Below are 27,271 nucleotides of genomic sequence, written 5' to 3' on the forward strand. Positions count from 1 at the left end.
CATATAACATTAATATGACATTAGATATTTGGAGATTATACTAAACTTGATTGGCATGATTTAATTGCTAATTTTAGATAACCTAATAAGTATTACTTAAATGGTGGAAAACAAAAAACTTCTTTCAAAATAAGTAAAAATCATGAACTGATTTTCTTTGCACTAAATTTTATTAGTGTGAAATTATTCTGATACGTTATATTTTAACTAATTCATAAATTTATTATTTAACATATGGCAACTAAAAATATGACATATGAAATATGATAGAAGATGCTTTAGCTACGAAGACATTTTATAAAAATAAATTTACAAATTGACGTGATATGATATGGTATGTTGGATTATAAAATTATTTTTATTATAAAGTAAATTTATTATAATATATGAAATTATATCAATTTATGATTTTATATTTATAAAATATCTTTATAACTATAGTACTTTTTAATATGATAATATGTCATCTAATCTCAAAATAAAAACTCATAATGATTTGTACAAATTTTGAGAGTCCAATGTAAAGTTTGGACAGTGAGTTAAGTAAGGTAAAAATTAAATAAAATTTTATTATTTTATTATTTTTTAATATTATTATTTTAAGATTTAAAAATATTAAATTATTTATTATATTTTATATAAAAATTTTAAAAAATTATAACAAATTGATTAGATGTGATAAAAAAAAGATAAAAAAACACTTTTTAAAAAAGACTGAACTCTGAAAAGAGAATTACTTTTTCTTTTTCAAATCAAGCGGCTTTTTTTTGGTTTTTATCCTTTCAAAATGCTTGTCCTTAGACTCCTTACATCTCGGCGCCATGGCACGCTGTCTTTCTGCGTTCGGTAAGGGACAAACTGACTGACTAATTTGGTAAATTCACAACGTCATCCCGTCGTCACAAACAATCACCGCACAAAAGGGCATTCTGCTTCGTGCCCGATTCTACCGTCGTCACCGCGTCTAACATACCTGAATCCCCTCTCTCTCTCTCTCGCTCTCTCACTCTCTCCCTCCAATCTAGGGTTTAAATTGACCCCTCCGATGACAGCCTACGTTGTGACCCTTCTAAAACCCTAAGAAAGAAAATTCCTCAATCCGCTTGTCTTTCAAGACTAAACTATGTCCGGAGTCGATAATAAAGGCGAGGCGTCCGGCTTAAGAGGTGGAGGCGGCAGTGATAATCCGGCACCAGCGCCGATGCCGAGCGCGAACGCGCCGCCGCCGTTCCTGAGTAAGACGTACGACATGGTCGATGACCCCGACACCGACCGAATAGTTTCATGGAGCCCCACGAACAACAGCTTCGTGGTGTGGAACCCGCCCGAATTCGCCAGGGACCTCCTGCCCAAGTACTTCAAGCACAACAACTTCTCCAGCTTTGTCAGGCAGCTCAACACCTACGTATATTCCTTCCCCTATACATCCGTAGCTTTCCTCAACTTCTCGTCGCTTTTCTTTTTATTGCTTTGAATTGTGCGCGTGTGCGTGAATTGTATGATCACGATCATGATGAGTACAGTAGTGGAATTAAGAATTAGTTATAGCAGTGGAGTAGAGATCACCCCGTAGAAATTACAACAGTTAGGGTTATTATAGAAGCTCTCTTCTGCTTGCTGGGAAGGCCGAGGGATCTACTTATACAAAAAATGAGGTTCATTGTTTTGTATATTTTGAGAGAGAGAGAGAGAGAGAGAGAGAGAGAGAGAGAGAGAGAGAGAGAGAGAGAGGCCGGCATGGGAAATTAGCATTAGTATATTTTGAGTTCATTGTTTTGTTTTCTGTGTATGAGGTTCTTCAACTGCGATCATTCTATTTTTTAAAGTAACAAGAATTCCATCAAAAAGCACAAAAAAGCTCACTCCATGTAAATTTTAAGTTCTGATTTAGGGCTAGATTTTCGTGCACATGGTCGTTACCGCTGTTTGGTTGCTGAAACTTGAATGAAATATGTAAAATAAGAAACTGAATGAATGGATTATGGTCCTTTTTTTACGGCTTATATGTTTGGAAACCTATGTACTTGTTGCAACAAGTGCGACAGTCTTGTTGATGATTGGATACTATTCTATCTCCAAAACAACGAAAAGTTTGTTTAAATTGAAGTTTTGATATCTCGTCTTCCTGCATTTTTATCAGCAAACAAATGGAGCAGAAGTGGAAGAAAAGGAAAAGGAAGCGAGTCTTAGGTTGATCATGACCTGGTCACATGGTTAAAAATTATTTTATCTTGTCGTTTGATCTTGTTTTTTCATTTGGTAGCCAAGGTATAGCTGAATGCAAGGGAACCATATGAATTGATTAAACAGGATCTGGATACAACTCTTGAAGTATTTGAAAGAGCCTCAGAGAGATTACTAACAGATGGGACGTGGAAATTCTTTTTGTTTGCTTTTGATGATAAAAGCATTCCGTAGTTCAATTGAAAAGGGTTGAAGTAGTTCAGACTTTATCACACCTAAATAATCAATAGCTTGTGGATGAAGTTGCACGTTTTTTTTTTTTTATGAGTAAAGTTGCATGTTTTCTCCAAAGCCTATCTCTAAGGCATAAGGACGATGTTAAAAAATCTGGTGAATAATCATGTGTTTTTTTGTTGAAAAGCAATCCATAATGCACAAGGGTGGATATACCAATTTTTTTCCAATGCCAATGAGTATGGTGGGTTTCCATTCAAACTGGCGGTCATTATTGGTGTCCTGAGGCTGGCATGTTGTTTTGTCCAGTTCAGATGGGATATAAGTAAGACTGGGGTTCGAGAAGCTTAGATTTTTTGGGATGTGAGTTGAGTTGTGAAGGCAATCATGTTCTTTGCATTCCAATAAAATTTCTTTGGCATAAGGCATAGGTGGCTGAAATTGGTTGTGTGTTGACAAATCTATTATAAATTAGTAACGACAAGAGAGAGAGTGTTCTGCAGTATCATAATAGAAGGAGAAAGTTCGTAAACGAGAATGTGAAGATGTTGAGTTTTGAAGTTTATAATGCATTCCTACTTTTTGAAGGTTTATTAATTAAAAAAAATAAGATGACTGTGGTATATTGGCTTATAGAATTTAGGTTAACTAGATTGTCTTCTGGTAAAATGGAACGTTGTAATGGAGGGTGTGCAACCAAAAATCAAAGATCAATAGAATGTAGGCTTCGCTGGTTCCTGTGGGATGAAATGTTGGGATTGATTTCCATTCAATGGAAACTCATTCTATGTAATGGATCTCAAAGTGATTTGTTTGGTTTTGGCGTTTCGAGAATTTTGTCTTGCAAAAGTGGTAGAATTTGATACAAGCACATGATGTTTTTTATGGATCTGCAAATGTAATTTACTTTTGAATTGAAGTATTCAAAACCTACCGTTATATATGACTTATGGCAGTTAGCAAGAGTTTATGAAAGACTGTAATTCTATCTGATTGTGTCCCTTTCATTTGGTCTGTTTCCTCCTGATACTTCCTGCTTACAAAACACCATAATGGATTGTGGGGGATTGGGATTCTCATTCAGCATTTCATTGCACACTATTTAAACATTGCCCCAAGTGGTGTAAGTCTCTCTCTTTTTTTTAATGAAGTATTGCATATTTCGTCCCCGTAGTTTAACTTTATCAGTTGGTTGCAATAATTATATTTCAGTAGTTCCAATATTTCTTTTGATAAGTAGTAGTTCCAACATTTCTATGGCCCTGTTGCAAGTGTATGTGGTTTTTGAAATCAGTCCATTGATCCTAGTTTATGAACTTGATGAGTATCATGTACAGAATTGAATTACTTCATAAAACTTTGATATGCAGGAAAAGTTTGTGTACATTTTCCGTCTTATTTTTAAATGTAACTATATGCATTTTTTATTGCTACTGTTATTTTTAAAAAAATTTAGATAGAGAATTTACTTTTTTGGTCCATTGATTTGTGCTTTGCCCCCACTGGGTTTGTTCATTTTTTTGTCAACATTTGTTGAACAGGGTTTCAGGAAGGTTGATCCAGACCGCTGGGAATTTGCAAATGAGGGTTTTTTGAGGGGCCAAAAACACCTGCTTAAGACTATTAGTCGGCGAAAACCTGCCCATGGACATAGTCATCAACAGCCACAGCAATCAAATGAACAGAGTTCATCAATGAGAGCTTGTGTAGAGGTTGGGAAGTTTGGTCTAGAGGAAGAGGTCGAGAGGCTTAAGAGGGACAAGAATGTGCTTATGCAGGAACTTGTCAGGTTGAGGCAGCAACAACAGACTACTGATGGTCAGCTGCAAACCATGGTGCAGCGTCTTCAGGGAATGGAGCAGAGGCAGCAACAGGTGATGTCATTCCTGGCAAAAGCTATGCAGAGTCCTGGCTTCTTGGCCCAGTTTGTGCAGCAGCAAAATGAGAACAAGAAGCGCATAACTGAAGGAAACAAAAAACGGAGGCTTAAGCAGGAAGATATTTCTGAGAGTGAAGATTCTCCTGTTCCTGATGGTCAGATTGTTAAGTATCAACCAACAACAAATGAGGCGACAAAGGCAATGCTCAGGCAGATTATGAAAATGGATGCGTCCTCCAGGCTGGAATCTTTTAATGACAAAGATGGTTTCCTGATTGCTGATGGTCCATCATCGGCCAATGCAATGGACAGTGTGAGCTCTACAAGCCATGTATCAGGAGTGACTCTGCAAGAGGTCCCACCAACTCATAGTGTAACTTCAAACAAAGTTGCAACTCCATTCCCAGATATGAGTCTGCTGGGTGGGGCCCAAGATGCACCTTCCATTTCTGTTCCTGAGGCAGATATAATCGTGACTAAGCAGTCTCAAATACCTGAAATGATGCCGGAAAGTACTGTGCACATTTCCAAGGATAATTCCATGGGACCTGAGACCAGCAAGGGTGGATTTATAGATCCCACATTGGAAGTTAATGGTTCTCTTCCCATAGAAATGGATTATATCTCCCCAGATGCAGATATTGATCTCTTTATAAGCGATCCTAACTTTTGGGATGACCTTTTGCAAAGTCCAGTGCCGGAAGATATTGAATCAAATTCTGTGCAGGGTATGTTTAAGGAAAATGAAGAACAGCCAATGGAGAACGGATGGGACAATGTTCAGCATATGGACAAGCTTACGAAACAAATGGACCTTCTTACATCAGATATCAAAGATGCTTGATATTTGTTACTACATGTAAACTAGTTTACTCATCGGATGAGGTAATACTAATCATCTTTTTAATCATGCAATCCTCATGTTTTGTTCATTGGAAGAGCAGCTAATGTATCATTTCTCTGTTCACCCCAGCTTTGTTTTGCTTATATGGAGACCCTTAATTTAGTTTTTACTCTCTTTCTTCCTTGGATTTGCCTTAATCTCATGTTGGTGTTGCTTGCAATGACTCGACAGGAAAACTAGCAGCATTAGAGGCTATAGCTATGGTTTTATGTTCCTTTATAGGAGTTGATGTCCTGCTCTAGTTAGGCATGGCCTTTGTTCAAAAGAATGCATGGTAATGGATGCTTTGTTAAAAATAAAAGATGTATGGTAATAATAATTTGAGTCTTGTAGTCCATGTTCAGAATATTTTACTAGATTAAATTACCCTTCTGTAAAATACACACTTTTGTTCATAGTTATATGGAACATTGAAAGTAAATATATGATGCTTCGGAAGTTTGACTTGGTGAATATGCATTATGGAACACACAATTGGAGGTTTGAGTTATATATATATAAGTAGAGGTTCGAGTTATTTGGCAGGCGCATTTCCTTAGTCTAGAATGTCCTGTGTACACTAATCATTGGATTGTGTGGTTAAGGGACTGTTGTTGAAACAGTTATTATAAAGGGCGCACATGCAGGCCTCATATTTTCAGTTCATAGGGACCTAATGTGGATAATCATAAGCATCCCGAGCAAAACCCATTGAAAACTTCCAAGTGATATTATTGGAAATGATACTTCTTTAGAAACCTGTGGTTGGGGAAGCTTGAAGTTCTTGGTGAGAAAACATTATCAAAGGTTAAGGGTTGTTTGGATACAAGAAGCCTCTCGACTCGTCTCGTCTCGTCTCGTCTCATCTAATCATTACAACTTTCTCAAACTTTCATACAAAATACAATAAACAATTCAACTTTTTCAAATTTTAAGACAAAAATAATATTCTACTAATATTTTATTCAACTTTCGTCTCATCTCAACTCACTAAACCAAACCTCCTTTATGAACATAGAATAGAACTTTACCCAAGCCTAGAATTTTGAGTTCGACAGTATGCTACTCGTTCAAAGTTCGATCAAAACTTGGTAGGTTTCTGCATGATTATTTGAACAGAAGTGGCATTCATCATCATTTTAATCATCATCCTCAAGATTGCATTAAATTATTGGAAAATTGTTTGTTATCATTTACTTTATCTTCCAGTCATTTGATACCACATAAGGGGAGGTATTGGAGTTTTATATGTTTTAGAATTTCACAGAGATATGATTTTTAACCGTTCTATAGACAGATCCTCCGATGGTTTTGTCGCTTGTAGGAAAATCCTTCCCAAGGATATAGCCATAAGCTGATGCAGGGCATTGCTACACAGCAAGATCATTTTGATCTTAAATCTTGGGCTCTTTTTATTGCGAACTTGTGGTCTATTCTATTTCTATACATGGTGACTTAGAAACGTTCAAGTCGTCAAAAGCGTATGTTTGCCACTTTAAAAAGGTGTTCACGATTTATCATCACTAGTCGTGGAATTATTAACAATTATTTTTATTTTATATGTCGTGAAATTATTGACTATTAATCTTATTTTTATTTTGTTTTTAACCTGTTTGTAAAGTTTTACCGTCCTTAGATTACCAATATTTTAGTGGACTATATATTAGGAAAGGCTGAAAGATTGTAGATGTTAAAAACCGAAGTGTTATTTACCTTTAATATATAGAGACATAAATGACATAGTTCAACAGAAGCCGACATCTTTATAAGAGCAAGAAAGCCTCGAGCGAATGCCAAATGTTTCCATTTTCCTCTTTATAAAGAAAAATTGTCGTCCCGATACGTGCCCGAATAGGAGTAAATGATCAGCCCTCTTGTCAGCTAATGGCAATCCATGGTACCCCTCAAAACCTTCTGTTAGTTAAGGGAAAAGCGGCCTCTACATGGTTTTACCTTCCATTTTGGCTTTTCTGATCCTTATAAATCTGATTTCTAGATCCTGCAGGCATAGTCCCTACATCTTCCAATCATATCCCATCGGGTTGTGATCAAAATTGTTCATAAAAATAGGGTGTCCGGTTAATTACTATAAGTGAAAAGTACACATGGCATTGGCAAACTCATGGGATATGATTTTGAAGATTGGAAGATGTAGGGACTAACTCACCTATAAGTGAAAAGTACACACTCACCTAAAAAAACTAACTCTTCTATACACAGCCAAAGTTGGGGGCACAAACGTAACCACCAAAATCTCCTATGGGAGATTTTTCCCCATTTCGGAATTTGGTCAAGTAAAGCGCCGCGGGCTGATTGTAATACCTAAAGGAAGCGAGGGAGTAGGCTGGAGGAATTTTGGGGAGATGTTGTAGGAATTATCGGCAGCACACCACATTTCAGGGGTGAAAACAGAGGAAGAAGTTTAGGGAGGGCCTTACCTCCGTCGTAGGGGCACCATGCTCTTTCGTACAAAGAGGTGTTGTCTCGAGAGCCAAAAATCATAGAATTGCCAAGAGATCTCTCCGATGTGGGCAAAGATCAAGTTGGTGTTACAAGTGGTAGGAGAATGTCAGGGCCATTAATGGGAACCTTGCTACACGCTATTGCTGAGATGGAGAAATAGGTGAGTGTGCTATAGTCCAATATGGCTATCTTGAAACAATGCGTTGAGGAGGGAAGTAATTACGAAGTGGGCTTGGGCCAATTAGAAGGCCCGTTTGATTTGAATGTTGTTGGGCTATCTAGAGGGTTGATCCAAGTTGAAGGCCCGTCCCAGGCCTTACAGGGCCCTTTTGTTCTGTTAACTTCAGGCCCAACTTGTGAGCCCAACTCAACCCAATGGGATGTCTAACAGAGACGGGAGGAATAACGGGGCTTTGTGTCCCAGTTTAACGGTTAAAGACCCGGTAACCAACCCAGGTACGTTGAAGATTGGCTCGAAAACGTCGCTTAGATTGGTGTTCTCCCCTTAGGCAAAACAAACGTCACCAGCGACCGTGGTGGAGCAGATCTTGCCGTCGCGTGATGCAGAGCAAGTTGAAAACTTGTAATTTTTTTCATTTCTTCTAGATATATATGCACAGACCAGACCGATGGAGGTCCCTAGTGTAGCGTTTGAGATTCCCTCGATCTTTCACACATAGGACAAGTCAAAATTGGGTATTGACTCAATTCATGCCCAATTGGAGGCCCCCACTTCTGCAATTGAATTGCCGTCTGATTCCCACACACAAATCCCACTGATTATTGGTACGGGTTCAACACTTTCCCAAGTGAACGTCCCCATAGCTTCGATTGACCACTTGGAATTTTTTTCAGAAGGTGGGGATGAGAGGCTTATGGAATTTGGGAAAGAGGCTGCACACTGTGAGGGGCTTTCACAATGGCTCTCAGATATTAGTCTAGTCCCTGATACACAATTGGTTACTGTTGAGGTAGAGAACAACGTGGGTCAAGTAATCGATTAGGAAGGTATTAATATGTTTGGGGATGATTCTGATGGTGGTGACAGGAACCCCTATCCGCTGAATTGTTTATTACCCAATGAATTTGAAATGTCGGACTGGGTGTTCAAAAAGGTAAAGAATATCTAGTATATTGTATGAATGAAATGTGTGGGCTATGAAGATCAATTCATGGCACTTCTTATAGCCATAGAGGTGGGTCATGCACAATCTAAGAAACACGGATCCAAGAAACAGATGGAGCTCAAGAGACTTAATTGGTCTCTGAATGAGGAGAATTCAAGTCGTGATAGGAGCAAAGGAAAGGGTACTGATGTTTCTTTATGAAGCCAAAAATTGTGTCCTGGAATGTCCGGGGGCTGAATGAGTTCAACAAGCACCTTTGCATAAAAAATTTATTTCGAGAGTGAAGGGCGATATAGTTTGCTTACAAGAAACTAAATTAAAATTGGTGACCAGAAAATTAGTGATAAGTATGTGGAGTTTCTTGTATGTAAGTTGGATCTATCTAGCTTCGATTGAGGCCTTAGGGGGTATTATTGTGATGTGGGATAAAAGGGTGGTTGAGAAAATGGAGGAGTTTGTAAGAGAAAATTCAGTGGTCGTTTCCTTTAAGATGGTGGAAGACAATTTTTTGTGTGCTTTTGCAGGTGTATATGGGCCAAATGTTGATAACATTAGAAAGCTTCTGTGGGAAGAACTTGTAGAATTACATAGCTGGTGGGATCTCCCCTAGTGCATAAGCGGTGACTTTAACATCATAAGGCTTCCAAGTGAAAGATCAGGAAACAGTCGTCTAAGCTCAGCCATGTTAGAATTCTCAGATTACATTTTTTGCTTGAACTTGGTGGATCTCCCTTTTATAGGTGGTCCTTTCACCTGGTCGAACAGCCAGACATGGTCTCGTTTGGACAGGTTCCTAATATCATCGAATTGGGAGTGTCACTATCTAGAGGTGTGTCAAAAGATATTACCACGCCCATGCTCATATCATTTTTCCATTTTATTGGATGGAGGCAGTATTCAAGGCGGTAAGCGCTCTTTTAAGTTTGAAAACATGTGGCTCAAAAGTAAGGGCTTCATGGACAGGGTAAGGCTTTGGTGGTCATCTTATTAGTTTCATGGTACTCCCTCTTATATTTTTGCAGTTAAACTAAAAGAGTTAAAGAATGATTTAAAGTTTTGAAATTCTCAAATCTTTGGAGATGTAGGGGTACAAAGGAAAACCATGTTGGAGGAGATCCAGAACTTTGATAGGACCACCGAAGTTAGAGTCCTCACCCCTGAGGAATTATTGCGTAAGGTAGAATTGGGGTCAAAATTGGAAATGATGCTATCTTTAGAAGGGATCTCCTGGCGTCAGAAGTCAAGAGCCCTTTGGCTAAAAGAAAGGACTGAAGTACAAAATATTTCCATAGAATGACTAACTCACATAGTAGAAACAATACCATTGAGATGCTAAAAATCAATGGTAGAGATTGCACAGACGCTCATGTGATTTGGGAGCATGTGGTGAGTTTTTTAAAAAAATTATTTTCAAAACAAGAGGGATGGAGGTCATCTGTGGATGGACTCGGTTTTGATTCTATTGAACTTCAGTCATCGTCTTGGTTAGAAAGAGCTTTTGAAGAAGATGATTTATATGACGTTGTTAGGAAAATGGGGAAAGATAAAGCACAAGGACCAGATGGCTTTTCCATGAGATTCTTTTAAACATGTTAGGAGGTTGTGAAAGAGGACATCATGAATGTATTTAAGGAATTTTCCTCCACTGGGAAATTTAAGAAAAGTCTGAATTCTAATTTCATTACTCTTATTCCGAAGAAAACTGAGGCTTCGGAAGTGAAGGACTTTAGGCCCATTAGTCTCATTAATGAGATTTACAAAATCTTGTCTAAGATGCTAACTAATAGACTAGGGGAAGTCTTAAGCAAGATAATTTCAAAACCTCAAAATGCCTTTGTAAGGGGCCGACAAATTCTGGACGCTGTGCTAATTGCTAATGAATGCCTAGATAGTAAAATTAAATCTGGTATGGCAGGGATTATTTACAAGTTAGATATGGAAAAGACTTATGATCATGTAAATTGGGACTTCCTCCTTTATTTGTTGCGAAGATGTGGTTTTGGAGAGAAATTGTGTATGTGGATCAGATGGTGTATTTCAATAGCAAGATTCTCAGATCTAATCAATGGCAACCCAGAGGGTTTCTTCGACAGCTCCCGAGGTTTAAGACAAGAAGATCCTTTGTCCCCACTTCTTTTTGTTATCATCATGGAGGCCCTGAGTAGTATGGCTGAGCAGAAATCCGAAAATCCGACTCCGACTCCGACTCCGCTCCTGCTCCGCTCCAACTCCGACGAGTCGGAGTCGGAGTTTTTTTCCCCCTGGAAGTCGGAGTCGGAGTCGGAGTCGGAGGTAGAGGTGTCCCGACTCCGACTCCGATCCGATCCGACTCCGACTTCCAATCCGACTCCGACTCCGACTCCGACTCCGACTTCTACTCCGACTCCAACTCTGATATTGTGCATATTTTATAAAAATATTTGTTATCAATATATTAACATCTAATAAATAATAATCTATAAACATTATAATGAATAATATAAGTTAATTTACATTACTAATTTACTATAAGTTAGTAAGTTACTATAAGTTAATATAGTTATTAGTTACACTATAAGTTACTAATTACTATACCTTATATAGTTAATTTACATTACTAATTTACTATAAGTTACTATAAGTTAATATAGTTACTATATAAGTTACCATACCTTATATAGTTAATTTACATTACTAATTTATACTATATAAGTTACTATACCTTATATAGTTAATTTACATTATTAATTTACTATAAGTTACTATATAAGTTACTAGAAGTTACTATATAAGTTACTATACCTTATATAGTTAATTTACATTACTAATTTACTATAAGTTACTATATAACTTACTATAGCTTATTTTATATTTTACATTACTAGTTTACTATAAGTCAATATATAATATATAGTTATATATATACTATATATATTAAGGGCTTATATAGTATATAGTTACTATACTATGTATAGTAATTAACTATACTTATATAATATATATAGTTATACTTATATACTATAATATATATAGTTATATATTAACTTACTAATTAACTATATTTATATAATATATATATAGTTATACTTATACACTATAATATATATAGTTATACGTATATACTATATAGTTATATTATATATAATAGTATAGTTCATATATATAGTATTAAAACAATATATTAATATTTGATTTAGAGTTAAAAAAAAAAAAAAGGGGCAGAAAATACCAAAACAGAGCCCAAACGGCGTCGTTGGACTCTGTTTTGGTTGCCTTTAGTAAAACAGCGCCGTTTTGGAGGTAAACGGCGCCGTTTACCTCAGTACTGATTACTGAAGAGTCGAAGACCGGTTATATTCCCCCCCCCCCCCCCCCCGGCGATACTGAAGCAGTTAAGTTAGGGTTTTTAACTTTTTATACTTCAAACTTCAGGGCCTCAGGCTTCAGCCCCCACGAAAGTCATTCCAGCGCAGTGGCAAGCCGGCAGCCCCAGCCTTCGACTCCCTCAGCCACCACGAAACGGCGCAGCCCCGGCTCCGACGGCTTCTTCGGATCTCCTCTATCTCTCTCTCTCTCTCTCTCTCTCTCTCTCTCTCTCTCTCTCTCTCTCTAGTTTTTGTTTGTTGAAAATGGGTTTGAAATCCGGTATCTCCTCTCTCTCTCTCTCTCTCTAGTTTTTGTTTGTTGGTTGTTGATTTTTTATTTCTTTCTCTCTTTTATCTGCTATCGTGGATTCGTGAGGCCGGCTAATATTATTGAAAAATATCGTGGATTCGTGGATTCGTGAGGCTGACTCCGCTCCGACATATCGGAGGCGGAGTCGGAGCGAAGTGAGATGTAAGCGGAGTCAGAGTCGGAGGAGTCGGAATCCGACTCCGGTTGAATCGGTGCTCAGCCCTACTGAGTAGGATGTTAACGGCTCTGGTTACCAATAGCTTTATGATTGGTTTCTCAGTGGGTGACGTGAAATGGGGCCTTATCTCTATTTCTCATTTGCTTTTTGCAGATGACACACTAATCTTCTGCGAGGCAGATAATGAACAACTTAAGGCTTTGAAGGCCCTTCTTTTATGCTTCAAAATTGCGTCAGGCCTGAGAGTGAATTTTGATAAATTAGAATTAGTGTCAGTCGAGAGAGTCAGTGATACTCGTCAGTTGGCTAGCACATTTGGTTGGAAGGTTGCTTCTCTCCCTATGACTTATCTGGGATTACCGTTGGGAGCTACTTTAAGATTCTTACCTATTTGGGACCCAGTCATTGAGAAAGTAGAAAGAAGACCGGCAGGGTGGAAGAGATTATATTTATCGAAAGGGTGTCGTGTAACTCTTATCAAAAGTACTCTCTCTAATCTACTAACTTACTTCTTGTCTTTATTTCCTATTCCAGCGTGTGTGGCGGCACGCATTGAAAATTTTACAGTGATTTCTCATGGAGTAGGATGGAGGAGGAATTTAAGTTCCACCTAGTCAGGTATAAGGTGTGCAAACCACTCTAATCAGGTGGGATGGAGATAAAGAATTTAAGAATATTTAACCGGGCACTTCTTGGGAAATGGCTTTGGAGATACAATATGGAACCAGAAGCACTATGAAAATTAGTAGCTGATTGCAGGCATGGCAGATCATGGGGAGCTGGTGTACTGAATAGGGGAATGAGCCTCATGGGGTGGGGATTTGGAAACATATTAGACGAGGATGGGGAGTATTTGCTAATCATACTAGATTCCTAGTAGGGGATGAGACTTGTATAAATTTTTGAAGGGACATCTGGTGTGGGGAGGAGGCATTGAATGAGGCTTTTCCAGCTGTGTTCCAAGGGACTTATGAGCCAGAAGATTCGGTGGCGGACCTTTTGATTCGTTTAGGGGACCAAATCCACTGGAACATTATCTTTAGTAGAGCAGCAAGATTGGAAAGTTGACAGTTTTGAGGCTTTCTTCAACCTACTTTACTCTTTGAAGCTGAATGACCTGCATGAAGATAAGTTGTGGTGGACACCTGCAAGTAAAGGAAATTTCTTGATAAGCTCTTTCTACAAGACTCTTTCAGCCACACCAAACTCTCACTTCCCTTGGAAAAAATTGTGGAGGAAGAAGGCACCTCCCAAAGCACTTTTTTTCACCTGGACGACAGCCTTGGGTAAGATTTTGACTATCGATAACTTGCGAAAGCATCAAATAATTATTGCGGATTGGTGTTGTATGTGTAAGAAAGTCGGCGAGTTAGTGGACCATCTCTTGTTACTTTGTGGTGTGAAGTGTTCAACAGAATTGGGTTAAACTGGGTGATGCCTGCTACGGTAGTTGATGTTTTGGCTTGTTGGGGGATACTAGGGGGACTCCCACAGATTAAAGCTATGTGGAAGATGGTTCTTATATGCATTATGTGATGCATTTGGCAAGAGCGCAATGAAATAACCTTCGAAGATAAGGAGCGGACACTAGAGGAGCTTCGCTATTTTTTTTTCATCACTTTATTTCCTTGGGCCATTACTTTAAACTTTAATTGTCAAAATATACACGATTTTCTTTTTTCTTCTTTAGCGAATTAGATATGTCTTATCTCTTGTATACTTGGGCTTTGCCTATTCGTATTAAAACTACCGTTTACCTATAAAAAAAAAAAATTTAAAACAAAGGGTTCTATGCTTCTCTTAAATACATAGAAAGTGAAGAAGTAAAAGGGAGTGAAAGAAAGAAGAGTTTGGAAAGGGTATTAATGACATTGGTGAGAGAAAGAATGCATCGACTGCATGCGAGGCTATCACTGCCACCACCAAAACCAGCATTTGAGTTTCAACACCAAACCCAATTCCCAACATTCTTGTCATGCCTGTCTCCCAACTCCCTAGTGATCAAAAACCTATCCGACCTTGAGAAAATAGCCATTCTTGGACATGGTGGTAGCGGCACGGTCTATAAAGTTCTTCACAAGAAAACCATGTCAAGTTATGCATTGAAAATGCTCAGGGTCAATCAAAACAATGTCAATGTTCACAAGCAGGTTGCATGTGAGGTTGATATCCTCAAACAAGTTGACTCTCAATATATAATAACGTGCCTTGCTGTTTTCGATAATAATTTTGCCAGTGTGAAATGTGGAGGCGATCTTGGCTTTGTCATGGAGTACATGGAAGGTGGCTCCATATAGGACATGTTACGAGCATAACAAAGATTACCTGAGCAGGTTATCTCTGGTGTAGCCAAGCGTATCCTGGAAAGATTGCACTATTTGCATGGCATGTAGATGGTGCATAGAGACATAAAACTATCAAACCTTCTTGTAAATGATAAGGGAGAGGTAAAAATTGCAAATTTTGGGGTCAGCCATCTCATGGAGAGGACACGTGAAGCATGTGACTCGAACATTGGCACGTGCACCTACATGAGTCCAGAAAGATTCGATCTAGAGGGGTGGGGTGGTGATGATGTAGATGGGTTCATCGGGGATGTGTGGTCACTTGGGGTGGTGGTGTTGGAATGCCATGTTGGTCATTTTCCATTAATTGGCGCAGGGCAACTACTTGACTGAGCGTCATTGATGTGTGCAATTTGCTTTGCAGAACGATAGAGTTTCAGAGCTTTGTTCGAAGGTGCCTAGAGAAGGATTGGAGGAAGAGAGGTTCAGTAGCTGAGCTTCTTGGTCATCCTTTCGTGAACAAACGTCACATTTCTATGGAAAGGCTGGTTAATTTTTTATTTTATTTTATTTTTATATGAGGCTGGTTAATTAATTGATTGCTCTTAATTTGCACAATTCAGTTGCACTTGCATCCTTTTCTTTTCAGGTCCCATTAGAATTTCTTTTTGTTTTCATATCATATGATTTTTTTTTATTAGAAAAAATATTTTTTCAAACTTTAATATTTTAAAAATTTTCAGCCCACATTATGTCATGAGTATCTGGATTGTTGTCATGACGATTAGAAGAAACTAATTTGCCAAGCTACCTCACGACTATTATATGAACATACTGCGAATCATGTAGTAAATTAACAGTCAATTTGCAAGTCTAACAATTTAATACCTCAAAAATTATAAGAATAATGCTACTCCCACTAAGAGTGGATATTGAAAAAGGCCACCGATTTTTTTATTTTTTTTATTTTTACTTAATGGTTAAAGAAATATATTTTAATAAATTCGTAATTTTTAAATTATTTTTAAAAAATATTTTAATGGGCTTAAAAAATGTTTGGAAAGAAAAATGACAGTATCAGTAAAAGTTTTTGGTAATCTTTCTAGCAGGGAAACGTGCACTAATCTCTATACTCGGACAAAGCAGTGTTGTGTTTCACAAGTTGGAAAATAAAATAGCAAAACAAGCCAAGAAGATGCTTAAGTTGAAGTTACTGTTTGGATAATGAGTAAAGATAATCGTGATAAAAATTAAAAATTGAATATAATATTATTAAAATATTATTTTTTTAATAATATTATTATTTTAATATTTAAAAAGTGGAATTATTTATTATATTTTGTATAAAATTTTTAAAAAATTATAATGACTAGATGAGACGAAATACTTTTAGTATCCAAACAGGATCTAATCTGTCATAAATAGTGGATAAAAACGATTGCTTTCCTTTCACTGTGAAGGTATCCCACAAGCACATGATAATTATTGAAATAGTGCTTCTACGGGCAGGGAACTTGGCGCAGGTTAGTAACATGAACGAGTTGGAATTGCCATGTCAACTATAAGTAAAGAAAAGAAAATAGAAGATGACCAATTGGCAATTGCCCACGAACAGAACTGGAACTGGAAGGCTAAAATGCACAAAACACGAACAGAGGTCCTCGTCGTTCCCTGTCTGTAGAAGAATTGCAACCCATTTCCGTCTCCCTCATTCATGTTCATCTCAAAATCACTAATTTTCACAACCCATTTTTTAAATCCATTCAAGTTTATTGTTCCTCTGCGACCCGTTCCTCAACTGGGCTGCATTGCACTACTCCGCCAACCACTCCACAAACAGTTTCTACAAATAACTTTTTTGATATATTTGAACATGGGTCACACCAAATTGTTGTTTGATACGGTCACCATGCATTTATGGGATCAAGAACAAAATATAAGTTAATTCTAGGTTGAACATGAATCTGGATTGGGTTTAAATGATATTAAATTGAATTTGAATGCTCAACAACAATGGACTAAAGAAACTAAAGAGCAAACCAAGTACCTTCTTGAAGACAGCTAGAGAGCTTGAGGCATGACAAGTGCCATGCTGGAAACTACAAGAAGTCCTAGATGGAGTTCCAAAACTTGCAAATTTAATTGCATAAATGAACTACCCACCTTCAATCAAGAACAAAATGAAATTAAATCAAGAGAGAGAGAGAGTACCTCGAATGTCAAAATCGATGGAGAACAGTGAGATGAAAATGAAAGTTTGTGGCAGTTGAACTTTTCCGCAATGTTCAGAAACCCATCTTGGGTCTTGGTTGTGCTTAAGAGATGGAGGACAGTGAGAATGGAAGAGATAGAGGATGTTCAGAAACCCATCTCGAGTCTAGAAAAGCTTTGAATATGAAAGATGTTTAAAAACTATCTCTGATCTTGGCTGCAAATAGATTGTGAGAATGGAGGAGATGGACGACGATGAGAATGGATGACGGTGAGAAAATGAGGAGGAGGGAATCCAAATGGATCGTTCGTGCAAAACGCATCATATCATTTTTCTCGTAAAGTTCGTGCACAATCCCTGCACCAAGTCGCCTGCAGGTATCATTTTTCATATCGAAATAAATCTTTTCTTTGGGTCATCTCTGGATCCTGAATGAGAAAACATTCACTGGAGCATGCACGTTGTTGGCCAACTACAACTGTAATGTTCAGATGTTATCTACTGATCGCATCTTGTTGTTTGATAATTAATGAAATAATAATAAATAATAATATCTTGTTGAGAAACGCTTCTGACCGGTGTCTCTTCTACATCTTATATATCGGAAACCAATAAGAAGCTGCCACGTAAGCCTTCCTCAATTCTCACTTTGAAGTTGCATAGTAGAGGATTACGTGATTCTTCTCATTCCCATCCAAGCTCTCTCTCTCTCTCTCTCTCTCTCTCTCTCTCTCTCTCCTTTGATCACTCTCACAAAAACCCTAACCCGAAATCGCTAATCTCTCTCTCCCCTTCCCTCTCTCTCCTTCGATCTCCCTCAAAGAAAGATGACATGCTATACACTTGGACGAATACTGAAAAATAGAATAAAATGCTCTAAGAAAGAAGCCATGGGAGCAGGGCTTCGGACCAGAGACTTTGGTTTCAATTTTGCCCTTTTGTTTGATACTAGTTTGGTACTTTTTCTCCTTTTGAGTGACAGATTTATACGGTAAAATATTTTCTCTTATATTTTTCCATCTTGATGATAGTACTGGGACAAACTCATCACATGAGAGGCATGAAACATCTATCTCCATTGTTTTTGCTGGTTGGGGGCAGTTCCAGCGTTAGGTGAAATAAAACAAAACCAAAAACAAAGTCAAGAAAAAGACCAAGACAAAGTAGTATGCCCAAATCCCATAACTTCTCATCAAGTCAACATGGCTACTTTATCCTAAGCCATTATTAGTTTATCACACTGGTAAGTTACAGAAAAGTTTGTATTTTCTTAATCTTGAGAGACAGACAGTGAGAGAGCAGAGAGAGGGAAGCTTTCATGAGAGTGCAGAGAGAGAGGGAGGCTTCGATCTCCCAGTGTGAACCGTGAGGGTTTGGGTTTGGGTTTGGGTCTTCTCTCTCGGATTGAGAGACAGCAAAAATGAGAGAGCAGAGATAGAGGGAGCAGAGGTAAAGGGAGGCTCGAGAGACAGAGAGAGTGAGAGAGCTTATTCTCTGTTTACGCAGTTTCAATTTCACTCATATTCTCCTTACGTGTCAAGCTGGCATTGGTCTCCGATATATAAGGTTTATAGGAAACACCGGTTTTAAGTTATTCTCTATCTTGTTCAGTTTCCCTGCCAGGAGAGGCACAAAAGTCAAATGAGCCTGGGATGATTATGTACAAGACATCCGTACGGAGCACCTAATGAAAACATAGAAAAGGCATTACCATTTGAATGGCATGCAGAAGACAAGAAAACGCGAAGAATAACGAATTTAATCATATATAGGAAAAAGGAAAATTACACAATAAGCAACACATCCTGAAAGCCCCAAACTCCCAAACACCTTATAGAAGAGAACAATTATCCCACCCCATGAAAGCAACCAAATATAATAAACAGACACCCTATTTATGTACCAGCTTGCACTAGAAGATACACACTCCAGTCAGCCATGATGTCTCGTAAAATAATACTTTTAAAAGAAATTAATAAAGGGATACTATCTTGTTGCTGAGCACGATCAAGTTTTGCTCGATGATTAGATTAAGCTGCAAGTACTATGATCACAATGAGAAGCACAATCCCAAATATCACCAAGAGCAAGCACGCCTGCATGGAAAAGTATATTTTGTTTAATATGATTGCACGTTCAATTTTGAGAACAATTGGTTCACAGATGAAAATAGTTCATGAAATATTGTATGTGGCTTCTTTTTTTTTCGGTTAGTTTAGGGGGATCATTAAAATCATCATCTCCGGAGTCAGGCGGCCTCCAGCCTAAAGAAACAAGCACACTCTAGGCCTTTTAAATACAAGTGTTGGAACCCCTGAAGTATAACTAAACTCAATATTCATATGGCGCACATTTTAAGCTCGTTGATAAACCACGAGAACTACATAAACAACGGCAGCACAAGCCTAGCATTGTCATTCCTCAATGGATAACTATTTGGCCATCCTAATCTTAATTTTGGTACTTAGAATTGCTTTTGAAAAAGCCTATCATAAAACAAGGAAAATGGACAGCATTTAGATTGGGTCATCCCAGCAAAGGATGCATGCAGTGCTGGAAGTCAACACCCTTTGTCATTTTCCCAAAAGCATAAAGGACTGTCACAATTACCAGGGATGAATTTGATTTTTGGGTCTTCGATGCTTTCACAAGTTGAGATTTCCCTTGCAAAGTGGCAGCCTGAGCACTCTCGATATTGGAGCCAATATCATCTACAAAATAAATATGCTTGAAATGTGACAACATGAGCCAGACAGGCAAAATATTGGCCACTGTTGGTGCATAAGCCAGACAACTTACCAATCATAGCTCCTTGCTCATGAACCAACACGGCAAGATCTTTGAAGATCTCATTCACTTCACCAATTTGATTCTGGATTTCTTGTATACCTTGCTCCCTTTCCTCAATTACAGCCTCATTGAAGGCAATCTCATTGTCCAAAAGCAAGACCTCCTGTCTGCAGTAAATCATTTAGAAGTTATGGGCAGGCAGCTTGTTCCAAACTCAATTCCGGTGACCGGTTAAACCAATTCCTGAATCCAAAATCTCCACCAAAAGTAGATGAACAAAGAACATCCCCAATATATCATAAATGAAATCAAGATACAGAGCAGCAAGAAGCTAATGGCAGTGGGGCAGATGCGAATTGGTCTTCATGGTTGAGGTTTCAACAGCAATCTTTGGGCATTAGATATGTAGCACTTTTAGGGAAAAGGAAAGAATTTTAGGCAGAAATATAGAGATCTGTCTTGAGTTTTCTAGAAATAATCATCGGGATGCAACCTAGTGGACAAAGAGAGGTCTTGAGATGAGCTGTAGACTCAGAGATCCTGGTTCAGTCTATAGGTTACCCGATACACAATTCTGGTGGGGGGAGTGGAGTCATGTATTATCCAGGTTCTACTCCCCAAGGGTGGATCTGAAGAGCCCTGTCTTGGTGAGGTTCTAGTCATCAAAAAAAGTTTTCTAGAATTACACTTCAGTCCACATTGAAGGATTCTATCAACAAAAAATGTATGTTTATGATCCCAACTTGTCATTTTGTTTAAACAAAAATTAGGATCATTCTTATTGCTTCATTTGAAGGGCGAAAAGAAAAGAAAAATATATAGCCGTGTGTGGAACATACAGGATTGAATTTGGAGTAATAACTTATAAAATTACCATGCATCTTAGAATAACAAAACTGAGCTATTTGAGGCCTTTTATTGTTCTTTATATAAGAATTCAGGCATTTCATATTAGTTGAACAATGTCATTAATAGTTTTTATCTCTTCATGACATTGGATCCAAATTGTCTACTACATATGACAACACATGGGAGGTCAAAGTATATTCCACAAATACGTGGGAGGTCCACGAGTTCTGTTAAGCCTACAGGAGGTTGAAGTATCTTTCCCAATAATGTCAAGTTCGGAAACATATTCTTTTATAAGATACAACGTCAAAATAATGTGATCTTGACCATACTTAAATATTCTAAAGCTAAAGGGAAATCATCTATCAATCTCACGTAGAGCTTCACCAAGACAAAAGGATTCAAAATAAACAAACCAAAGAACTCTGCATTTGGGGCATCAAATTAAACAAGAAAATAGATTAGAAGGCTATATGTATACTTAATCACAAAAGGTGGAGAGAAATCACAATTAAAACATTTTGGCTTAAACTCCAAATACAACTATAAGTTCACCATTAAGTTCTGAAATCCAAAAGTAGAACAGAATACAGTATATAACATTTTGGTAATGTGACTGAGGATAGGATGATTTGGACTCCTCATGGGAATTCTAGGTTCTCAGTCCGTTCCTATTATAAGGCTCTTTCAGGATTTTCTAATGATCATTGTTTTCCTTGGAAGGCTATTTGGAAGAGTAAGGTCCCTCCTAAGATTGCTTTCTTTATATGGACTGCTTCTCTTGGTAGAATCCTCACCAATGACAGTCTGAAGAAAAGTGGTCTCATCATTATGGATTGGTGTTTCTTGTGTAAGAAAAATGGGGAATCCATGCATCATCTTCTTTTACATTGGGATGTGGCTCAGTTCTTGTGGAATGAGATTACTAACCGGACTGGTGTGGCATGGGTTATGCCTGGTGGAGTTGTGGAAATTTTGAAGTGCTGGACAGGTATTAGGGGAAATATTCACATTGCTGCCGTGTGGAAGATGATCCATCTTTGTATTATGTGATGTCTGTGGATGGAGAGAATAAGAGGTGCTTTGAAGACCGGAAGCATTCCTTGGATGAGCTGAAGAGATTTTTTTATAATACATTATTTTATTGGGCTTCGGTATTTAGTTGTAATGAGGGCAGTTTTCATGATTTGCTTGTATCTCTTATTGGTGTTTAGTGGTACGTGTATACTTCCTATGTACTTGGGCTAAGCCTTTTCCTCTAATAAAGTTTTACCTTTACTTTTTTTTTTTTTTTTTTTTTTTATAAGTAAATATACAAAAGAAACCCCAAAGAACATTCAAGAACTAAAACTTTATTTATAAAAATTTTACTTAAAAAAAAAGAATACAGTATATAACAAAAACATTCAAGAGCAAGGAAATTGAACCTTGAAACCTGTTTTTTTTTTTTTTTTAGCTTTATGGGACATGCAAGATGACCTGTTTAGCTGAACATTGAATGGTAACAGAAATAATTTTTTTTTAAACAATTGGAAAAGGACACAAATGGATGAAATTAACAAAATATCATCGATGAACAAAGCTCACCTTCTAGATTCCACAAGAAGAGCACGCTGTTCTGGACTCTTATCTGAACTTGCATCTATCTCACTGGCCGTGTAGCTGTAGGAAGCATGAATGACCAAAATTCTAAGACACATATCACATACCAGGAAAATTTAAAATTATAAAGTAAATGGATTGCCAAACTCTGGGTGAGCTGCACAAGCTAGTACCACATAACAATAAATTGCTGAAAACAAAAAGATTTTGAGGAAGATTTCTATAGAAATGCCATTCATAATAAAATTCTCATTTATTTGGTATAATTGATTCATTTTCAAAAAGCTGATTTTTGGAAGCATGCATGAACAAACACACAGACTGAAAAGGAAGGAACAAACTGAAGGTACACACTAACAAAGCTGCAAGCTAAGTTGTTAAAGCTTCCAACAACAGATACCTGGAAGGAAGAACTGCTTGGGGAGAAAAAGCACTGTATGCTGTTTCCCGCTCAGCTGCCAGACGTTGAGCCTTCTGAAATTCTTTCAGCACTGCTTGGAAGTCTTTTGCAAGTTTAGCATCGGCAACTTTTTTGCTGGCCTGGAATTAGATGGGAGCATTCAAGATCGTTAATCTCAAAAAAAAAAACAGACAAAAGAGAAGCATGAGTGCATTCTAAAATGAAATTGCTTCTGATTTTAGCACCATACAACTTACGAGTGTGCTTTTAATATCTATTCAACTTCCATACTCACGTAGGATTCTTATCCATAGCCTGCCCTAAAACTAACAGCCACCCAGATGTAAGCATATTCTCAACTAACCAGGTCTATGGAATTCCTAACAACCAATGAGATATTCAGTATAAAAGTATTGGCCTCACACTCCTTTTTTTTTTTTTTGATAAGTAAACAAAGTATATTAATTAAAAGAATAGGCAAAGAAGCCATGTTCAGTACAAAGAATGCCCTAAATACATAGGAGCAATAGATATAAGAAAATCATGAAAATCTTGGCCATTAAATTTAACGGCAACGGCCCAAGTACAAAGAGTTCTAAAAAAGAAAACTTTTAGTTCCTCCATTGATCTCTCTTTGTCCTCAAACATCCGTTCATTGTGCTCCTGCCACACACACCACATGATGCAAATCGGGATCATCTTCCATACAGCTTTAATCTGTTGATTGCCTCTTAGATCTGTCCAACTAGCCAAGGCCGCCACTACTGTCTCACACGAAACCCAATCTAAGTCTAGTCTACTAAATACCTCATTTCATAACCCTCAAGCTACCTCACAATGTAGTAGAAGATGGTCGACAGATTCACCCCCTTTTTATACATGCAACACCAGTCTGCGATGATCACCCTCCTTTTCCTCAAATTATCAGTTGTGAGGATCTTACCCAAGGAGGTAAACCATACACAACCATACAATCACAAGTAAACCAAAGGTAACTATAGTCACACTTGCATCTTAATTGCTTAAATGAAGGCAAATAAGGTTTCTTCATTATTTAGAATAAGCAGGCAGGAATGTGCTGGATAGAATGAGGAAGTAGAGGGGAAGGGGGGATCTGAGTTTTTTTTATAAGTAGAGGTAGATATTATAAACTACTTACCTTAACTTCCACATGATGATCTATTTCACTTGCTTGTTTAAGTTTAGCTGAAGTATCCTTCACCAATTGCCCAATATGTAGCCTTGTCTTGTGCCTGTAAAATATGGATATGAGGACCACTAAGATGGAAATTCATCATTCCATGATTTTCTAGACAAAGACCAACCAACGATGATGAAAAATTAAAGAAAAACAACTGTCACAAGGAAACTGTGGCCCCTACATATATGTGTGAGGTATTTGAGTAGGTATATATGCTTGTATATCATGGATAATCCAAAGATTACACAAGACATTTAGTCAGCACACTTAATCAAATTTTTTTTTTTAAAGAAATTGAAGTCCTAACAGGACGACTAAAGAAAGGAAAAAGGACAGCAGATAGCAAGGATATCATACATATAACTTCCACACCAAACACAATCCAAATGAGACAGCCATTTTATCCTTACTTCCAAAAAATAAATTGAAGTGATAAACCGAACATTAGAACCTGCAACGGAAAATAACTAGAGAGCACGCGTTTAAGAAAACAAGAGGAGAAATACCATTAAGACTTGTCATCTTAATACCCAAGCATAAACTGTTCTTCTTGCATGCCGGCAAAATGGGTGGATTAGACAACTAAAAGCCTGTCTTTGTCTTAAAATGAGTATGCTGAGCCCTTTATTTTGAGCATAAGACAGCACATACCAAAGAACCATTTTATTATTTTACAATTTCCAAAAACTTATAAAAAAACAACTTCCAACTAATAGGAAGATAAAAGGAGGCTGAATAAGCTAACTATGCGTTCACAATAACAAAGTATCCAAGTCACGAAGAAGTAGCCCCAGCATACATTACCTCTAAATTCCCATACTACAATGTAATCCTCACTACAAAGCTAACCTAAAGCAAGAAAGCAATACATTTACTTCCCAGATGACCCTCATCACCAGCACCTACGAAAAAACACTAAACCAGTATTGCCTTCAAAAGCAGAGCTTTATACGAAGTATCAACAGTAAACGCAATATATTGCTTCAACCGCAAACGCAATATATTGCGCAATAGGTTGACTTCCCAAATTCTAATCTATGATTATGCATTCTGGGCCTTGAGATTAAAGATCTTTTTTATCTTGTTTTAGCCGTTGCTTCCGCTAGATCGATGGGATCATATCCTGTTACAACCCAATTATTCAAATCCCAAATCAAGAATTCTCCCTCCAACATACTATTGAAGACCAAACTCGAACTCAAAAATTCCATTCAACCAGACCACGCAACCATATGATTCAACCTACACATGCGAATAATACGCTATATATGTATGAAGTAGATGCAAAAATAATCCTTGGATTTTTCCGAGCAAAATTCAGACACGGAAACCGAGAAAATGGAACTCACAGCTTCTCTCGCAGCTCGGGCGTGTCCTTTGGGGTGCCGAGCGTGTTGACGAGCCTCTGAAAGGTGGACACTGCGGTGTTGATCTGGAAGATCCCGGAGGCGACGGCTTGAGTGGAGTCCTGCTTGCCATTGATGCGATCTCGCCTCAAAGCCGAGGGGCGGCCAGCCTCGAGATCCCGGAAGCTCATTATCCCCGTATTATCGAAAACCTAAGCCTAACTTTCTCGAGAAAAATAGAGACAAAAGTAAATTTTCCCTGAGAAAAAGGGCAGGAAGGTTAGTGTTTGGTTACAGTATCCGGAAAACCCTGCCTTGGTAAGGGGAGCGTCAGGTTTAAGGGAGCAGATAACAATGCGGAGAACGTGGAGACAAAAGGAATCGACGGTAATAAAGAGGCATCTAACATATCATTCGGGAGTAGGTGTTGCATTCCCTCGTGTTGGACTTCAAAGTTCTAGAATACGATATATATATATATATATATAATATTTTCATAATATTTATTAACAACATTTTTTTAGTAGGATTTATTGTGTATTTTCATAATATTCATTGATAATATTTTAAAAAGAATTATTTATTTTCCAATGGTTTCTTCAATCAAATGATTACATGACAACCACTTACGATATGCTCTGTATCAAGAGTGACTTGAAAGGACAGCGCCTAAGATGAATAAGAATATTTATCGCCTTTTTTCTTAATAATTTTATAATAATAAATAATGCTAAATAAATTTTTAGAATATTTGATTTAAACAAGTAAAGTCTATCATTATTAAACTAATTTTTTCATATAGGTCTTTATCTTTCTTTAAAAACAAAAAATATACTAAAATTGCATATCTTAAATATACAAATTATCATTTTTTTATAGAAAAAATCTACATGGAGGTCAGTTTGCATACCCACACCCACCTACTTGGCAAATCCAACCTCGAGCCATGTCACGATTCAATGTAAGAACTCTCCCTCCCTCATCTCTTCTCGAATCTCTCTCAATTTCAGAATGCCTTCAAGTTATTCTCCCTCCGCCTCTTCTCTCTCTCAATTTCATTGCTTCCCTGTGCTCTCTCTAAGTTCATAAACCAACTTTTCCATTTGACCGATTATATATGGGGCAACCCGAAAGAATCTCACTTTAGGCTTTAAAGACTTTTGACTTTTATTTTATGAAGATAAAGAGAAAGCACGCGACGGTGATGAAATCTACCAAGACTTTCCCTTGTGACTGGTGTTATGGTCCAAAAGGAAAAATCTACTCGAAAGCCAATTTCCCCACAACAACATAAACCCCAACTTCCACCTTCTTGGTATTCCAATAGAAACAAAAAACACAACCAAGAAAAACATAAAAAGATCTCAAAATTAAGAAAGCACAATGAATATATATAGAATAGGTAAGATACAAATTCGTTAGAAATTAAGAGACACATGCCAGGCAAAGAAATCAAATAGTGTGAAAGAAATAATAGAAAAGTCTAGATTGTCATGCCATTTTGAATATATCTATTTTTTAATTTTCTTAGGTTCGGTTTGACCACCGATAATTTTGATATGAGAATTTTAAATTTTAAAATGATCTTTATTATTGTATTAGAATTTGAAAATGTTAAATTAAAATTTAAAAAATTTGAATTGTTTATTATATTTTGTATGAAAATTTAAAAAAATTATAATGATAAAATAAAAATTTTGAATTTGAGATGATAATTTTGATTTACTAAACAAACCGAACCTTAATAAGTCATGATACTACAATGTGGTCTTGCGTCGAGCAGATACAATATAGTAGCATTTTCCTTACAAATGTTATGATAAGTTGGAATTAGAGCCGAGATATAAAGAATAATTAAAATACACGACAAATTGCCCATTAATCATGCAGTTGAGGAGTTTTCGAATATGGACCAAAAGCAGGTCAAATAGTTAGATGATATTAAGATATTATACAAAAAGAAATGATGCGTATAAGCTTTAAA

General features: G+C 37.3%; 2 protein-coding genes and 1 pseudogene across 4 annotated transcripts; 2 read left to right on the forward strand and 1 right to left on the reverse strand.

Annotated features, from left to right (window-relative positions):
• Positions 1-812: 812 nt before the first annotated feature.
• LOC122289901 (heat shock factor protein HSF8-like) lies at positions 813-5,622 on the forward strand. 3 transcript variants are annotated; one of them, XM_043097291.1, is made up of 3 exons: positions 813-1,405; positions 3,960-5,182; positions 5,373-5,622. In XM_043097291.1, the coding sequence occupies exons 1-2, from the start codon at positions 1,124-1,126 to the stop codon at positions 5,139-5,141; spliced, it is 1,464 nt and encodes a 487-aa protein (XP_042953225.1). In that variant the 5' UTR covers positions 813-1,123; the 3' UTR covers positions 5,142-5,182; positions 5,373-5,622. The 3 variants fall into 3 exon arrangements, with proteins under 3 accessions (XP_042953225.1, XP_042953224.1, XP_042953226.1); XM_043097292.1 differs by lacking the exon at positions 5,373-5,622 and adding an exon at positions 2,141-2,213 and having other exon boundaries at positions 1,264-1,405; positions 3,960-5,310; XM_043097290.1 differs by lacking the exon at positions 5,373-5,622 and having other exon boundaries at positions 3,960-5,310.
• Positions 5,623-14,375: 8,753 nt separating this feature from the next.
• On the forward strand, positions 14,376-15,808 carry LOC122289194 (annotated as a pseudogene).
• Positions 15,809-18,844: 3,036 nt separating this feature from the next.
• On the reverse strand, positions 18,845-25,711 carry LOC122289195 (syntaxin-22-like). The gene is made up of 7 exons (XM_043096165.1): positions 25,291-25,711; positions 23,900-23,993; positions 22,741-22,880; positions 22,326-22,400; positions 19,899-20,056; positions 19,710-19,810; positions 18,845-19,195 (listed from the first exon to the last, which is right to left on the reverse strand). The coding sequence occupies exons 1-7, from the start codon at positions 25,476-25,478 to the stop codon at positions 19,130-19,132; spliced, it is 822 nt and encodes a 273-aa protein (XP_042952099.1). The 5' UTR covers positions 25,479-25,711; the 3' UTR covers positions 18,845-19,129.
• Positions 25,712-27,271: the final 1,560 nt, after the last annotated feature.

The sequence above is a fragment of the Carya illinoinensis genome, chromosome 12 (assembly GCF_018687715.1).
Source record: "Carya illinoinensis cultivar Pawnee chromosome 12, C.illinoinensisPawnee_v1, whole genome shotgun sequence".
NCBI lineage: Eukaryota > Viridiplantae > Streptophyta > Magnoliopsida > Fagales > Juglandaceae > Carya > Carya illinoinensis.